The 19,148-nt window shown below is 43.4% G+C and overlaps 1 protein-coding gene across 1 annotated transcript in view; it reads left to right on the top strand.

The window, feature by feature from the left end:
* The window catches only part of ADAM23 (ADAM metallopeptidase domain 23), a 475,404-nt gene that overhangs the window by 113,710 nt on the left and 342,546 nt on the right, over positions 1 to 19,148 (top strand). Inside the window, 1 exon segment of the mRNA XM_040441050.1 lies at positions 8,735 to 8,798. Coding sequence (XP_040296984.1) covers positions 8,735 to 8,798 — 64 coding nt within the window.

The following is a 19,148-nucleotide window of genomic DNA, read 5'->3' as shown; positions in this document are numbered from 1 at the left end:
CATCAAGAGAATGCCAAGAGTGTGCAAAGCAGTAATCAAAGCAAAAGGTGGCTACTTTGAAGAACCTAGAATATTACATATTTTCACTTGTTTCACACTTGTTATGTATATAATTCCACATGTGTTAATTCATAGTTTTGATGCCTTCAGTGTGAATCTACAATTTTCATAGTCATGAAAGTAAAGAAAACTCTTTGAATGAGAAGGTGTGTCCAAACTTTTGGTCTGTACTGTAGGTCACATTAAAGGTGGAAAAAGTTCTGAAATGATTTATTTTTGTCAAATTTTTTTACATCACAGAAACCTGACATTTTAACAGAGGTGTAGACTTTTTATATCCACTGTACATGTCATTTAAGAGTTGGGCCCGAGGCATAATTTTTAATATTAATGTGTTGGCATATTATAACATTTCAATAAAGCAGTTCATATACTCATATAAACTGATTCCAACTGAGTGATTAATACTCACTGAAACATATACTTTAATCTTGTCAGTTAAAAATACCATTACAATCAGATGTGATGTACTGAAAACTAAAATGGGAACACGCACTGTAATTCTTCAAGCTGATGTTTCTACACACTTTTGTCCAATAATAATAGTTCACTGAGCTGTGAGATCTGAATAGCTGAATGGTTTCTATTTTAGCTCTGCCCGCGGCTGCCTTGTAGAGTGCATCTTTTAGCTGGGGGTATAGCAGAGGAGAAGCGTTCAGGTAAAGCGCTCAAGCTACAAGGAAACAGAATGGCATTTGAGCGCTTATTGGTAAATTTTCATGACGGGGGTATTGGTTACTTTTCGTTTGCCCCCTCTCTTAACTGCCTTTTATCTAACCCCCTCCCACCAATAAATCTCCAACCCAATGTTCTATACCCCATCAAACCTTAAAGGATAACTGTCACATTTAGACCCTAATTTCAATTTTCATATATGTAGTTACTAATAACATGATATTCCAGAATCAGTTACTATTAGACTGACTTACCCCATATTTAATAAGATTCAGCCCTTAGCAACCAGTCTGCATAAAACTGCAATTTCACTATTCAGTTAAGATGGCCGCCACTGCCCTCACCCTGAGGCTAATCCCGCCTGCCCTCACTAGCCAGTAACAATAGCCCCCCAAAAGTGTCAGTAACCAGAGCCCTCCCCCTAAAGGGTTAATCTCCTGCAGCACAAAGGGGTCCTCTTACCACATGTTGCTTTTATTTATACACTGAGCAGATGGCAGATCTCCCTTCCCTGGTCTGCGCTGCTTCAACTCTGCATTCTCCAGCTCTGCTGAGTGAGGAAGCGTCTGCCAAGCGCAGGGACAGGGAGAAGTGCACACAGCCCAGGCACTGTTATCAGCTGCTGGGGAGGACCTGGCATTAATCATTTATTTACAGTCCCTGGCTGTCAGTGATGTGACCTTGCACCCAGCCTGCTTCTGCGTCCTCTGTCCTTCAACAGATAGACGGACCATGCCTAGCAACCCTATTTTAAGCACAGGTAAAAGTAGGCAGTACAGGGAACAAAAATGTGAAATTAAGGGGTAATTGAATACACAGTGAAAAGTTGAAATAGGGCCACCAAGGAGATATTAATCACCACAATCCAATACAAAAAAAAAAAAAATACGACAGTTATACTTTAATAAAACTCAGACATCAGGCTGGATTAAGTTGCCAACAGCAGCCGTTTTATTAACATAAATTATATATCCATAAACATTTTTCTTAGCTAAACATAATCATAACAATGACGATTACTCCCGGGGGAGGTCTTTGAAGGCCCAAATAACTGAGTTACCCCACTTGGTGAGCCATCTTGCCTCCATCCGTTGCCCGCCAGCTCAGAAGCACCATTGAATGGCCTCCTTTAATTCAGCCACAACTGATCGCCCACCATGGGAGTCCAGCCCTAATTGTGGAGCCCTCCCATCCTCCTCACCTGCGAATATAACTAACTTCAAGGACCTCCCACCGCCACAGCCGCCATGACAAAATATTGCCCCCATTACCACCGTCTCTACCCACCCCCAAAACAAAAAACCCCATATAAAAAGACACCCTTAAACTCTCCAATAACCAGAAACACTCAAAAATAACAGGGTGGGTGGGTGGTTGCTCTTTTCTTTTACCTAAAATGGCACCCTTTTTCCCCCTTCAATCACCTTTTTAACCCCTTATTCACCACGCCTAAACTCAAACTGGCCAATCCCTACCCCCCCGGGCTCTCCCTAACCCAACCCTTCTAACCCTACTGACCTACTATCCCTACCCCCGGGGTCTCCCTGAACCAAACCCCCGTCATGTGGGCCTCCTCTAAACGCTCTGCCCCCCTGTCCGGCCATTACTTTAGACAAAATGCTATCTCTACGAAGAAGCACGCACTTGCAAAATAACTAGGTACCACTATATATCTCTTTCATAGTATTTAAAGGCATTTTCTGGAAACATCAATTAATAGGGCAATTTTGAGGCAATAGGCGTTTCTGATTCAGAACATTCATCTATTGACTAGGAAAGCGAGTGGAAAAGAATGGTCTTTTTGATTCAGCAGTCCATTGATTTTAATTGTGTAAGGCCTCTTCCACACGAACGATACGGATTGTGTCAGGGTGTGTTCAGTGAAACTTGCACAAATTCGCAAGCAAATTCAATCAGTTTAGACTACATGCACATGACCGTTGTGTGTTTTGGGGTCCGCAAATCGCAGATCCGCAAAACACGGATGGCGTCCGTGTGAGTTCCGCAATTTGCGGAACGGCATGGACAGCCTTTAATATAACTGCCTATTCTTGTCCGGTTATATTTTTTTTGCGGACCACGGAACGGAGCAACGGATGTGGACAGCACACGGAGTGCTGTCCACATCTTTTGCGGCCCCATTGAAGTGAATGGGTCCGCATCCGAGCCGCTCTAACTGCAGCTCGGATGCGGACCAAAACAACGGCCGTGTGCATGAGGCCTTAGTCTGCAATTGCGTTCAGGGTTTCAGTTTTTTCTGCACAGCTGCAATCAGTTTTGATACGTTTTTGATGCGGGGTGTTTCTGATCAGATTGTTGTTCCCTGATCCTTATAAAAAAGGTATCTTCCAAAGGTTAGAATCCCTCTTTAAAACCCCTTAAGGACCCATGACGTACATGTACGTCATATCTGGCCGTGACTTAAGGACCAGTGATGTACATGTACTGCATGGTGATCGGGCGAGTGCAGGAGCTGCGCCCGCCCGATCAGCGGCAGGGGTCCGGCAGTCACTTATTGCCGAACCCCTGCTGCATGCCGGCGCATTAACCCCTGCATGGCCGCAGTCAACACTGACCGCAGCACGTGCGGGCTTCCGACATGTGCTGGGCGGCCATCAGGTCCCCGCGCTGCTGTGACGGGGACCCGATGGCAGAGAAGGCAGCCCGTTGCCTTCCTTAGGCATCGTGGCTGCCTTCCAGGAGACCCTGTAAGATCCAACACCCTGGATCTCACAGGCAAGCAGGCTGCAAGTGTATTACAGTGTGTAATACACTTACAGCCAATGCATGACAATACAGAAGTATTGTCATGCATTGTAAAGGGGATTAGAAAAGTGTAAGTCCCAGAATGAGACAAAAAATAAAGTGGGACATTTTTTCAAAAATAGGGAAAATAATAAAATTAGACATATTAGGTATCCCATTATCCATATCGACAGGTGAACACAGTCAAAAAATAAAATAAAAACGATCAAGTGATCAAAAAGGCCTATACCCCCCCCAAAATAGTACCAATCTAACCGTCCCCTCATCCCGCAAAAATTGAGCCCCTACCTAAGACAATTGCCCAAAAAATTTAAATAGACTATGGCTCTCAGAATATGGAGACACTAAAACATATTTTTTTTTGTTAAAAAAATGCTGTTATTGTGTAAAACTTAAGTAAATAAAAAAAGTATACATATTAGGTATTCCCGCATCCGTAACAACCTTCTCTATAAAAATGCCACATGACCTAACCCTTTTTTTACAGGTGAACACCGTAAATAAAATAAAAAGATGTAAAAAAATCTATTTTTTGTCACCTTACATCACAAAAAGTGTAATAGCAAGCGATCAAAAAGTCATATGCACCCTAAAATAGTACCAATCAAACCATCAAATCATCCCCAAAAAAATGAGCTGCTACAGAAGCCCAAAAAAAAATATACGGCTTTCAGAATGTGGAGACAAATATTTGGTATTGTCGCGTCCGTAACAACCTGCTCTATAAAAATACCACATGACCTAACCTGTCAAATGAATGTTGTAAATAAAAAATAAAAATGGTGCCAAAACAGCTATTTTTTGTTACCTTGTCTCACAAAAAGTGTAATATAGAGCAACCAAAAATCATATGTACCCTAAAATAGTACCAACAAAATTGCCACCTTATCCCATAGTTTCCAAAATGGGGTAAATTTGGGGAGTTTCTACTCCAGGGGTGCATCAGGGGGGCTTCAAATGGGACATGGTGTCAAAAAACCAGTCCAGCAAAATCTGCCTTACAAAAACCATATGGCGTTCCTTTCCTTCTGCGCAATGCTGTGTGCCTGTATAGCAGTTTACGACCACATATGGGGTGTTTCTGTAAAATGCAGAATCAGGGCCATAAATATTGAGTTTTGTTTAGCTGTTAACCCTTGCTTTGTAACTGGAAAAAATGGAATAACATTGAAAATCTTCCAAAAAAGTGAAATTCTGAAATTTCATCTCCATTTTCCATTAATTCTTGTGGAACACCTAAAGGGTTAACAAAGTTTGTAAAATCAGTTTTGTATAACTTGAGGGGTGTAGTTTATAAAATGGGGTCACTTTTTTGGAGTTTCTACTCTAGGGGTGCATCAGGGGGGTCTTCAAATGTAACATGGCAGCTTAAAATTATCCTAGTGAAATCTGCTTTCCAAAAACTATATGGAGTTCCTTTCCTTCTGCGCAAAGCCGTGTGCCCGTACAACAGTTTACGACCACATGTGGGGTGTTTCTGTAAAATTCAGAATCTGGGCAATAAATATTGAGTTTTTTTGGCTGTTTACCTTTGCTTTGTTAGTGGGAAAAAAATTATTAAAATGGAAAATCTGGCAAAAAAGTGAAATTCTGAACTGGTCCTTAAAAAGTGGGTTTTGGAAATTTAAAGAAAAATTTCAAGATTTGCTTTTAAACTTCTAAGCTTTCTAACGTCCCCAAAAAATAAAATGGCATTCACAAAATGATCCAAACATGTAGTAGACATAAGGGGAATGTAAAGTAATACCTCTTTTTGGAGGTATTACTATCTATTATAAAAGTAGATAAATAGAAATTTGGAAATTTGAGAATTTTTCCACATTTTTGGTAAATTTGGTATTTTTTTAATAAATAAAAAAAAATTTGGACTCAATTTTACCACTGTCATGAATTACAATATGTGACGAGCAAACAATTTCAGAATGACCTGGATAAGTAAAAGCACTTTAAAGTTATCACCATATAAAGTGACGCATGTCAGATTTGCAAAAAATGGCCTAGTCCTTAAGGTGAAATATGGCAGGGTCCTTAATAGGTTAAAAAAGAACATTAAGGCATGCTTGCATTTATAATGTTTATTTGATAATATAGCAATTGAAAGAAGAAATAAACTGCCTTAGGCTGCGTTCACACTGGCGAGATTTCCGCGCGGGTGCAATGCGGTAGGTGAACGCATTGCACCCGCACTGAATCTGGACCCATTCATTTCAATAGGGCTGTTCAGATGAGCGATGATTTTCACGCATCACTTATGCGTTGCGTGAAAATCGCAGCATGCTCTATATTCTGCGTTTTTCACGCAACGCAGGCCCCATAGAAGTGAATGGGGTTGCGTGAAAATCGCATGCATCCGCAAGCAAGTGCGGATGCGGTGCGATTTTCACGCACGGTTGCTAGGTGACTGTCTATACACTGTATTATTTTCCCTTATAACATGGTTATAAGGGAAAATAATAGCATTCTGAAAACAGAATGCTTAGTAGGTGATCAGTTGAGGGTTAAAAAAAATAAAAAAAATTAACTCACCTTCTCCGTTTGTTCGCGTAAGTCCCGGTCTCTTCTTTACTTCTCAAAAGATGAACTATGGGCTAAAGGACCTTTGGTGACGTCAGATCACATGCTCCAATCACAGGGTCCATCACCGCGGTGATGTACCATGTGATTGGAGCATGTGATCTGACGTCACCAAAGGTCCTTTAGCCCATAGTTCATCTTTTGAGAAGTAAAGAAGAGACCGGGACTTACGCGAACAAACGGAGAAGGTGAGTTAATTTTTTTTATTTTTTTTAACCCTCAACTGATCACCTACTAAGCATTCTGTTTTCAGAATGCTATTATTTTCCCTTATAACCATGTTATAAGGGAAAATAATAACATCTACACAACACCGAACCCAAACCTGAACTTCAGTGAAGAAGTTCGAGTCTGGGTACCACAGTCGTTTTTTTATCACGCGCGTGCAAAACACATTGCACCCGCGCGATAAAAACTGAACATCGGAACGCAATCGCAGTCAAAACTGACTGCAATTGCATTCCTACTCGCGCGGGTTTGCCGCAACACACCGGGACGCATCCGGAACTAATCCGGACACGCTCGTGTGAACGCAGCCTTAAATTACTTGGCTTATTGAATAGTGCTATGTGCACAATTGCAATTGTGATTGGAGTGCCCGGATTCTTCTAATATATTACACTGCAAATCAGGCCCAAGCGGCCAAGCAACCAATGCTTCTAGTGATTTGCTATTTGTATTGAAGTTTTTCAGCTATTACTGCCTGCCTGATGACTCCTCAAATTGTCTAACTGGCCAAAAATCAACAATGCTTTGTTCATCTTTGGTATAACAATTACCACAATGGCGGAAAGAATACACCATGCACAATATATCCCATTGTGTTTAGCTGTGCAGTGGGCTGCAACGATTGCTCAATGTAAATCGGCAGAAAAAACTCCTGCATCGAGGATTCGTTTTGATCATGTGACCATGGAGTGTGAGTGAAGTCTATCACTCACCGTTCCATGGTCTCCCGTTGGCACCATGCTGCACTGTCCTGCGTGCGCTGCCTGACGCTGTGCGATGTCAGGTCCCAGTGCATGTTGGGAAGAAGACGCTGCGGTCCTTCTCCTGTGGACTCCATATCGTCCAGCCGCGCACCCTGCCAGGAAAGGTAAGTATTACCAGGGAGGGGGCTGATGGCACTGGGGGAGTGAGGACATGGCATGAAGGGGCTGATGGCTCTGGGGGACATGGCATGGAGGGGCTGATGGCACTGGGGGACATGATGGCATGGAGGGGCTGATGTCACTGGGGGAAATTATGGCATGGAGGGGCTGATTGCACTGGGAGACATGATGGCATGGAGGGACTGATGGCACTTGGGGACATGATGGTATGGAGGGGCTGATGGCACCGGGGAACATGGCATGGAGGGGGCTGATGGCACTGGGGGAGTGGGGTACATGATGGCACTGGGGGCAGCTCATGGCACAGAGGACTGATGGTACAGAGGACTGATGGTACAGAGGACTGATGGCAGAGAGGACTGATGGCACTGGAGAGAGCTGATGGCAGAGAGGACTGATGGAGAGAGCTGATGGCATGGAAGGAGCTGATGGCGCTGAAGACTGATGGCACGGGGGCTGATGATGGCACGGGGGGCTGATGAGTTTTTATAAAGGAAAATATTCTTTGAATTAGTTTTTTTTTTAATTAGAGTACTTGATTAATCGTTGGATTAATCGATAGAATACTTGATTACTAAAATAATCGATAGCTGCAGCCCTTCTGTGCAAATAAATTCTCACTGCTGTATATCAATTTACACATCTATTGGTTGGAATATTTTCAGAAACTGTAATTAAAGGGGTTGTTCAGGATTTTAAAAACATGGCTGCTTAGGCTGAGTTCACACTTCAGTTTTTTCTGTCTAAAAAAACAGATCTCCGACGGAAATGGCTCAAATGGATGACAACTGATTCAACAGGATCTTTTTTTTTTTTTTCTCTCTCTTCTTCTTTCGGATCAGTATGGAAAGTTAAACGGTGATGTGAACTCAGCCTAAGGCCCAATGCACACGACCGTAGGTGTCCCGTTGCCGTATTGCGGACCGCATTTGCGGATCCGCAATACACGGGCACCGTTCCGTGTGCATTCCGCGTCACGGATGCGGACCCATTCACTTTATGGGTCTGCAAATCCGGAGATGCGTAACGGAAGCATGGAACGGAACCCTACAGAAGCACTACTGAGTGTTTCCGCTGGGTTTCGTCCCGTACTTCCGTTCCGCAAAAAGATAGAACATGTCCTCGGCCGGATCGCGGACCCACTAAAGTGAATGGGTCAGCGATCCGCTGCAGCTGCCCCACGGACGGTGTTTGTGTGCAGAAGGCCTAACTGATGAAAGAAACTGACCAAGTAACTGAAGTGTGAACTTTGCCTTACTTCCAAAAAAACAGCACCACACCTGTCCACAGGATATTTGTGGTATTTCAGCTCAATCCCATTCACTTCAGTTGTTCTGAACTGCGATACCAGACACAAACTATGGGCAAGTATTTCACTTTTTTTGTTTAATCCATGGCCAACCCTTTGAAATTAATATTTTAAATGTGGCCAAATCTGTGTAATATTGTGAACATTAAAATATACAATTTGGAAAGATTGTGCACTTGTGTGGCGTCAATACAGTTCTCGTTGATTTAAATATCCTATATTACTCTGTGTTTTACAGTGGCTTGTTGTCCTCAGAGTATGTGGAGATTGAGTTCAATGAAGGAAAAGCTAAATCCAATAAGGTAATGTAACAACAATGTATTCACATGATATATGTATTCTACAGATATAGTGTTACATGTATGTTATGGAAAATCTCTACACCAGTAATAGTTTAAGGGGTTATCCCACACATTCAAGACTCTTTTTTTACTCATCTGCTTATCTGGAGGACTTTCCTTCCTGTGGGTGGGCAGTAGGTGACATGAGACAGTCAAGCACCTGCATCTCCCTGGATGCATTGCGTTAGCTCTTGTTCCCCCTTCTTCCACCGCATACAAAATAAGACCCTCACATATAGCCCCAAAGTACATATGGTATTGCAGTGGCGCCACAATTTCCTTCTCCCTGTCTAGAGAGATATATAGCTATATATGTCTATGACTTTGGAAGTAGGGATGAATGACTGAATGGTCTCTGGAGGCTTCACATAATTTTCTATGAGATCACTACACTGAGGAGAGGGAAATTATGGAGCATGATAGTCCACCAGTAGCTGCAGGAGAGAATGTACCAGAGGGGTAAACAGCAGGGGGTGACACCAGGGAGGAAGAGAAAACAGGAACAGCATTCTTTTGTTGCTTGTATATCATTAGCAGAGAGTCCATCCTATTTCCAATTTGATTTGACCATTTCTGTGACTGAAAATCAGGTCCATTCTTGTGAATAAGGTATCCTTCAAGCACAGTTTTGATTCTGGTGTTTTGTTTTGTTTTTGGGCCAGACAATCAGCTTTTTTTTGTGGAATAATTTTTAGATGTGTTTGAGGTATTTTTGCCTATATAGTGTTGTCTTTTCAATGGCATTTTGGCTTTCCTGGCGTGTTTTTAATAGGAATGTATTTAGACCAAATCAGAGAAAATTGATATTCGTGTATAATCACTCGCATGAGTCATAGAAATCGGTAATTAGTGATCTGGATTATTTAATACTTAACTTTTACTTTTTAATATAAAATAGATGGGATATATCCCTCAAAATAACAATAGGCTGAATACACAAAACCGTTTCCAATGCCCCACAGTCAGGGAGGGGTGCTTGGTGAAAACGGTAACAACTGTGTCCACACTTATTCAGGTGGTGTCGGACACAGGAGGTAACAAGAGCTGGTATGCACTAGTACCCAGACAATAAAACGGGTCGGCGGCAGTCAATATGTGCCGGCACCACGTGTGCGTAAAAAAGCTGAATACACAATACCGTTTTCCACTTCCCCAAGGTGGAGGGAAGGGGGGGGCTGTGAGAGAACGGTAACAGCTGTGTTCTCACTGGTTCAAAGAATGTGGGACACTGGGGGTAACAGGAACAGGTATGTACTGGTACCAGAGCCGCACAATAAATAAGGTATCAGCATTGATATACGCTAACACCTTATATACCAATGGCAAACATATAATGCAGACAGGTATTTCACAGCATGAACAAAATGCACAACGACACACAACAAAACAACAGAGAACATATAATGATATGGGCGTCAAAGGGAACCGTGCAACACGGTATACACAGTTACACCCAACACATATGGTGCGCGGCGGCACCGCTGAAAAACCAGGTGTCCTACCCTACAGATGGTGGATACTCTGGACACCTTCGTTTCAATGTTTCTGATCAGGATGGTCCACTTCGGCAGTTCGAGAGTCAGCACACTGTAAAAGGATCACAGGAAGATGTTCCTTACTATCCCTAGTCGACCCTCAGGACCCTACGATAACCCTTTGGTCTAACCACGGGGTATCCCACTAGTTGGGTCCCCGTCCGGAACCTAACCCTGGAATTGCGGTCCCTGTTTGGCCCTGAGAAGATCCCTACATGAACGTTTCTGAGGCAAAGAAAAAAACAATCCTCTCATCAGGGGAGTATATATAGAATGGGCCAGAAGATGTAAATTATTTGCCACCAGATAATATAGTCACCAGCAAATGCAGAAGCCACCAGGAGCAATGGCTCCCAGGTGGAGTGGAGTGCACAGATAGGTGCACAACATACAGGGAAAAGGAAAGGGGAGCAGATGAAAGAACCCCCTCCCTCCCTTCTTGCGGTACGCAGGTTGAGGCCGCAGGCATAGATATTACCTGGTGGCAAATAATTTACATCTTCTGGCCCATTCTATATATACTCCCCTGATGAGAGGATTGTTTTTTTCTTTGCCTCAGAAACGTTCATGTAGGGATCTTCTCAGGGCCAAACAGGCCTCTTTCACACGAGCGTGACGGATTAGGTCCGGATGCGTTCAGGGTGCGTTCAGTGAAACTCGCACCATTTTGCAAGCAAGTTCAGTCAGTTTTGTCTGCGATTGCGTTCAGTTGTTCAGTTTTTTCTGCGCGGGTGCAATGCGTTTTGATGCGTTTTTCACGCGCGTGATAAAAAACTGAATGTTTACAAACAACATCTCTTAGCAACCATCAGTGAAAAACGCATCGCACCCGCACTTGCTTGCGGATGCAATGTGCTTTTCACGCAGCCCCATTCATTTCTATGGGGCCAGGGCTGCGTGAAAAACGCTGAATATAGAACATGCTGCGATTTTCACACAACACAGAACTGATGCGTGAAAAACAACGCTCATGTACACAGCCCCATTGAAATGAATGGGTCAGGATTCAGTGCGGGTGCTATGCGTTCACGTCACGCATTGCACCCGCGCGGAAAACTCGCTCGTGTGAAAGGGACCTAAGTGTGGACACAGTTGTTACCGTTTTCACCAAGCACCCCTCCCTGACTGTGGGGCATTGGAAACGGTTTTGTGTATTCAGCCTATTGTTATTTTGAGGGATGTATCCCATCTATTTTATATTAAAAAGTAAAAGTTAAGTATTACATAATCCAGATCACTAATTACCGATTTCTATGAATGTATTTAAAGGGACTCTGTCACCACTTTCTAACCCCCCCTTTTCAAAGTATTGTTATCTGCATGGCGCCCCTGTGATTATAAATGTGTTGTTAGAAGTTAAATTCGCCGTCTCCTTTTGATAAAAAGAGCTTTTATCTAACCTGTCAATCTTCTTGATAAGGTGCCCAGGGCGTTTCTTTTCGTCTCAATCTGCCGCCCGCCGCCGCCACCGTTGGTGCCCAGCTCCTCCCCTCATGCTTTCAGCGCCGCCTGAATGTAATCAAATACGCCTCCGGCTCTCTCTCAGTGCCCCCTCCTACTTTTCAAAGATCCCGCGCGTGCGCACAGGGCTGTGCCTGATGCGCCCGTGCGGACATTTACAATCAGCCTCATTGAGCGAAGTGCGCATGCGCGCACTTCGCTCAACCTCCTCATCAGACGAGCACTGCAGCCGGCTGGCTGCAGTGCTCGTCTGATGAGGAGGTTGAGCGAAGTGCGCGCATGCGCACTTCGCTCAATGAGGCTGATTGTAAATGTCCGCACGGGCGCATCAGGCACAGCCCTGTGCGCACGCGCGGGATCTTTGAAAAGGAGGAGGGGGCACTGAGAGAGAGCCGGAGGCGTATTTGATTACATTCAGGCGGCGCTGAAAGCATGAGGGGAGGAGCTGGGCACCAACGGTGGCGGCGGCGGGCGGCAGATTGAGACGAAAAGAAACGCCCTGGGCACCTTATCAAGAAGATTGACAGGTTAGATAAAAGCTCTTTTTATCAAAAGGAGACGGCGAATTTAACTTCTAACAACACATTTATAATCACAGGGGCGCCATGCAGATAACAATACTTTGAAAAGGGGGGGTTAGAAAGTGGTGACAGAGTCCCTTTAAACCCCCGTAATGTGTAATGTAATTTTCTCTGTACAGCTATATGGGAAGAACTATGGTAGAAAAAAAACGCTATGCAAATGTCCCATAAAAAATAGCAAATGCTGCAAAAGAAAAAAAGTGGAGGGCTATGGGAGAAAAATGGCAGGCAATTAGAAAAAAAATGCCAAACCCAGAGCATGTTGTGATTTGAAAAAAATGTCATGGACCCAAAAATGAATTTTTAAAGGTGAAAAAATGCCATTACAAAAAGGGTCTGTTTATCCTGCATTTCATATTTCTCATAGACTTCCATTCAAAGGCTGGAATTGGCGTTTTAGCCTAAAAATGCTGCAATAAAAACACCAGCAAAAAAAAAAGCAACAACAAAAAAGACAACGCCCACAAAACCCTTCAAAAACACCAGAAAAAACTGTGTGACACCAGCCTTAGGCCTCTTTCACACGAACGTGTGCGCTCCGTGGCCCTATTGTGGACCGCATTTGCAGATCCGCAATACACGGGCGCCGTTTCGTGGGTATTCCGCATCACGGATGCGGACCCATTCACTTCAATGGATCCGCAAATCTGGTGATGCGGAATGGTGCAGAACGGAAGCACGGAACCCTACGGAAGCACTACTATCTTTTTGCGGAATGGGTGGATCACGGACCCATTAAAGTTAATGGGTCCGAGATGTGCTGCGGCTGTCCCACGGTTGGTGTTCGGGCATTGCGGCCCGCAGCACAGCCACGGGGCGCACACGTTCATGTGCAAGAGGCCTTAAGTTGTTATCGTAGCAAGCAAGCTAGCAAGCATATGGATTTCTATAAGCTCATTTTAGATGAATGGAACAGATTTACAGTTGCCAAAATTTCTGAAACAGTTCTTGGAGTGTTGCACCCTTCGGCCTCATGCACACGATTGTGTCCATATTACGGTCCACAAACCACGGTTCTGCAAAATACGGACGTCTTCAATGTGCAATCCGCATTTTTATCACTGCCATTAGTAATATGAACAAGAATAGGACATGTATAATTTGCAGAATGACATCCGTGTGCTGTCCTTTTTTTTGCGGATCCATAGAAACGAATGGGTCCATGTGCCATCCTTCAAAAAATGCAGATCGGACACGGATACAAAATACAGTCATGTGCATGTGGGCTTAGAGTGCTTCCACACTTGTTTTTGTGATTATACAAAGGTTATGAAATTCATGCATATTTTTTTATTTGTTTGGTTGTGGTGTTTTTGGCCTCTTTCACACGGGCGAGAATTTCGTGCGGGTGCAATGCGTGAGGTGAACGCATTGCACCCGCACTGAATCCGAACCCATTAACTTCAATGGGGCTGTTCAGATGAGCGGTGATTTTCACGCATCACTTGTGCGTTACGTGAAAATCACAGCATGCTCTATATTGTGCATTTTTCACGCAACGCAGGCCCCATAGAAGTGAATGGGGCTGCATGAAAATCGCATGCGGTGCAATTTTCACGCATGGTTGCTAGGTGACAATCGGGATGGGGACCCGATCTTTATTATTTTCCCTTATAACATGGTTATAAGGGAAAATAATAGCATTCTTAATACAGAATGCATAGTGAATTAGGGATGGAGGGGTTACAAAATAAAAAATTAAACTCACCTCATCCACTTGTTCGCACAGTCCGGCTCGTCTTCTTTCTTCTTCTTTGAGGACCTGGGAGGAAAAGGACCTTTGGTGAAGTCACTGCGCTCATCACATGGTCCATCACCATGGGTGAAATGAACGGGTCCGCATCCTATCCGCAAAAAAAACTGAATGGACATAGAAACAAACAACGTTCGTGTGCATGTAGCCTAAGGCCTCCGGCACACCAAGGTGTGCTTCCCGTTGCCGTATTGCGGACCGCATTTGCGGATCCGCAATACACGAGCACCGTTCCGTGTGCATTCCGCCTCACGGATGCGGACCCATTCACTTCATTGGGTCCGCAAATCCGGAGATGCGGAATGGCGCGGAACAGAAGCACAGAACTGAACCCTACGGAAGCACTACGGAGTACTTCCATTCCGCAAAAAGATAGAACATGTCCTATCTTTTTGCGGAACGGGCAGATCGCGGACCCATTAAAGTGAATGGGTCTGCGATCCGCTGTGGCTGCCCCCCGGTCTGTGTTCGTGCATTGTGGCCCGCAATTTGAGTTCCGCAACATGGCCACGTTCATGTGCAGGAGGCCTAACTTGCATTTTTTTTCTAAACTTCAGGGAAAAATGCTACACACAGAGCTTGCTGCATGTTGAAATTAATGCCAAGGGACCAAATAAATTCCAGAAAATTGTCTTAAAACACAATGCTTAAAAAATGCTGTGTTTTTAGGGCATTTTATGATTTTTTTATTGGCCAGCATATAACATCTGGTCAAAAAAACTGCTGACAAAAATGTTTTTGCAACAAAAACTACAAGTGCAACCACTGTAAACCAGCCTTTGCGGATATGGCATGCTGCTTTTTAAATCATTAAGTCAAGGTTACATTTTATCTTGGTTTTGAAGACAAAAAGTTTCCATGTAATAGTCCTTTTCATAATAACTGCTAAGGGATTGTTTTTCAGAAGATCAGTGTAGTATATGAAGATAAAAAAGACATTTGATCCTGATTTCATAGGTAAAACTCTAGGGATTGCACTACTTATGTCAGCCACAAAACCCATTAACAAAAGTCATTCTAGGTAACATTTAGATTCATTGCTGTGTGTAAAAGCTTCCTGTAGTCCAGCACTGAGCCACTATCGGTAACTTGCACACTACAACAGAAGGCTTAATACACTTATAAATTTCGCTTTAACAGCTGGATGGAGTCAAGTGCCCTTTGTAGAATTTTTTTTACAGTGTAAGCAATTACAATATAGATGGAGGTGCATGTCACTTTAATTTATTACATTTTAGCAGTCTGGAACAATGCAAGTGCTTACTGGCAAGCTGTATATAGAATGTGAAGATGGTAACGTCAGTGCTGGTGTGCACTATTTAAAACGAGCAGTCTTCCCTGTATTTTCAGAATGTTTTCATACTGTGGCCATGTGCAGGATTTATGTCTAGCTCACATTACTTTAGGCATTGAGGCCAAGTATACCCCATTTTTGGAAATACTGTCATAATAGTGCCTGGGGACATGGATCTGGGTCATAACTAGAGAAGCCATAGCAAACATTTATATGCCTTAATTATTTTAGACCCCAGACCCCTAAATTAATTAGACCCCAGCCCAGAACTTCAATCAGACCCCTAAAATGAATTAGAACCATGACTAGACCCCTTAAATTTATCCAATCCAGATCAGAAACCTTAAATTAATCAAATCCCAGACCAGACCCCTAAAATTATTCATAACCCAAGCCAGAAGCCTAAATGAATCAGACCCCAGACCATAACCCTAAGGCCTGTTGCCGTATTGCAGACCGCATTTGCAGATCCGCAATACACGGGCGCCGTTCGGTGGGCATTCCGCGTCACGTATGCAGACCCATTCACTTCGAATCCATAGATGCAGAATGGTGCTGTACGGAAGCACGGAACGGAACCCTATGGAAGCACTACGGAGTGGTTTCGTCCCGTACTTCCGTTCCGCAAAAAGATAGAACATGTCCTATCTTTTTGTGGATTGGGTGGATCGCGGACCCTTTATAGTGAATGGGTCCGCGATTCGCTTCAGCTGCCCCATGGTTGGTGTTTGTGCATTGCGGCCCGCAGCACGGCCACGGGGCGCACGCGTTCGTGTGCAGGAGGCCTAAATTAAAGGGGTTGTTTTTTGTTTTTTTTATATTGATGACCTATCCTCAGGACAAGTCATCAATATCAGATCAACAGGGGTATGACTGCCTGCACCCCTGCCGATCAGCTGTTTAAAGAGAATACAGCACTCCTACGAGCACTGCCTTCTCTGCTCGCCATTGGAATTGCAGCAGTGAGCAGATGTAATTACAACTCGGCTGTCCCCATTCACTTCAATGGGGTGGCTCTGTAGTATTCACTTGAACAGGAAAGAGCCATCCCATTGTAGTGAATGAGGATGGCGGATTTGTAATTGCACCTGCTCGCTGCGGAAATTACGACAGCGAGCAGGTAAACAGGGAAGAGAACACAGCGCTCGTAGTAGTGCTGCATTCTCTTCAAACATCTGATCGGTGGGGGTGCAGGCAGTCGGAGCCCCGCCAATCTGATTTGATGACCTCTCCTAAAGATAAGTCATCAATATAAAAAAAAGCAGACAAACCCTTAAGGGTCCATTCCCACATCCGTAAGTGTTTTGTGGATCCGCAAAACACGGACACCGGCAATGCTCATTCTGCAATTTGCGGACGCACATCGCCGGCACTATAATAGAAAATGCCTAATCTTATAGGACATGTTCTATTTTTTTGCGGAAACGGAAGTATGGATGCGAAAGTGCGGATCCGCGGATGCGGATAGCACAATCCGGCCCCATTGAAAATAAATGGGTCTGCACACGTTCCGCAAAATTGCGGAATGGATGCGGACCCATTTTGCGGACATGTGAATGGATCCTTAATCAGACTGCAGACCAAACCTCTTAAATTAATCAGACCCCAGATAAGACCCCTTAAAGGGTTTTTTCCAAATGAATTATAACTTAAGTTTACCCCATTCCAACTAATGCTGTTAAATACAAAATTATTATATACTCATTTCCATCTCCTGCGCCTTTCTCTATGCCACCAGTCCAGTTCTCCTCCCACTTTTTACGTGCAGGCTGCAGAGATGACATGTACAGTGGATATAAAAAGTCTACACACCCCTGTTAAAATGTCAGGTTCAGGATGTAAAGAAATTAGACAAAGATAAATAATTTCAGAACTTTTTCCACCTCTAATGTGACCTATAAACTGTACAACTCAATTGAAAAACAAACTGAAATCTTTTAGGTGGAGGAAAGAAAAAATATAAAAATAAAATAATATGGTCGCATAAGTGTGCACACCCTTAAACTAATACTTTGTTGAAGCACCTTTTGATTTTATTACAGCACTCAGACTTTTTGGGTATGAGTCTATCAGCATGGCACATTTTGACTTGGCAAGATTTGCCCGCTCTTCTTTGCAAAAACACTCCAAATCTATCAGATTGCGAGGGCATCTCCTGTGCACAGTCCTCTTCAGATCACCCCACAGATTTTCAATCGGATTCAGGTCTGGGCTCTGGCTGGGCCATTCCAAAACTTTAATCTTCTTCTGATGAAGCCATTCCTTTGTTGATTTGGATGTATGCTTTGGGTCGTTGTCATGCTGAAAGATGAAGTTCCTCTTCATGTTCAGCTTTCTAGCAGAAGCCTGAAGGTTTTGTGCCAATATTGACTGGTATTTGGAACTGTTCATAATTCCCTCTAGATTAAATAAGGCCCCAGTTCCAGCTGAAGAAAAACAGCCCCCAAGCATGATGCTGCCACCACCATGCTTTACTGTGGGTATGGTGTTCTTTTTGTGCCAAACATATGTTTTGGAATTATGGCCAAAAAGTTCAATCTTGGTTTCATCAGACCATAACACCTTTTCCCACATGCTTTTGGGAGACTTCAGATGTGATTTTTCAAAATGTAGCCTGGCTTGGATTTTTTTCTTCGTAAGAAAAGCCTTTTGTCTTGCCACTCTACCCCATAGCCCAGACATATGAAGAATACGGGAGATTGTTGTCACATGTACCACACAGCCAGTACTTGCCAGATATTCCTGCAGCTCCTTTAATGTTGCTGTAGGCCACTTGGTAGCCTCCCAGACCAGTTTTCCTCTCGTCTTTTCATCAATTTTGGAGGGACGTCCAGTTCTTGGTAATGTCACTGTTGTGCCATATTTTCTCCACTTGATGATGACTGTCTTCACTGTGTTCCATGGTATATCTAATGCCTTGGAAATTCTTTTGTACCCTTCTCCTGACTGATACCTTTTAACAATGAGATCCCTCTGATGTTTTGGAAGCTCTCTGTGGACCATGGCTTTTGCTGTGGGATCCTACTAAGAAAATTTCAGGAAAGACCAACTAGAGCAGCTGAACTTTATTTGGGGTTACTTTAAATGATGGCAGGTGTATGCTGACTTCTATTTAACATGATTTTGAATGTGATTGCTTAATTCTGAACACAGCTACATCCCCAGTTATAAGAGGGTGTGCACACTTATGCAACCACATTATTTTAGGTTTTCTGTTCTCTTCCCTCCACCTAAAAGAGTTCAGTTTGTTTTTCAATTGAGTGGTACAGTTTATAGGTCACATTAAAGGTGGAAAAAGTTCTGAAATGATTTATCTTTGTCTTATTTTTTTTACAGCACAGAAACCTGACATTTTAACAGGGGTGTGTAGACTTTTTATATCCACTCTAAGTATATGGCATGTGATCATTGCAGTCAATCACTGTCCTCAGTGGCAGGAGACACTAGGGACAGTGATTGGCTGCAGGCGTCACATGCTGTAAACAAACTGCAGGAGGAGCACCAGCAGTGCAGAGAATGATGCAGGAAAAATAGGTTTATTTTACAGCAAATGTATAAATAACTTGAGCAACCCCTTTAAATTAATCAGACCCCAAACCCATAAAATGAATCAGACCTAAAGCAGACCACTAAATTAATCATACCCTATACCAGACCCCTAAAATCAAGCAGACCCACAGATCTTAC

This window comes from Bufo bufo, chromosome 7 (assembly GCF_905171765.1).
Source record: "Bufo bufo chromosome 7, aBufBuf1.1, whole genome shotgun sequence".
NCBI classification, from domain to species: Eukaryota; Metazoa; Chordata; class Amphibia; order Anura; family Bufonidae; genus Bufo; species Bufo bufo.
Note: the sequence above shows the minus strand (reverse complement) of the source record. Positions and strands in the feature narration are given on the sequence as shown.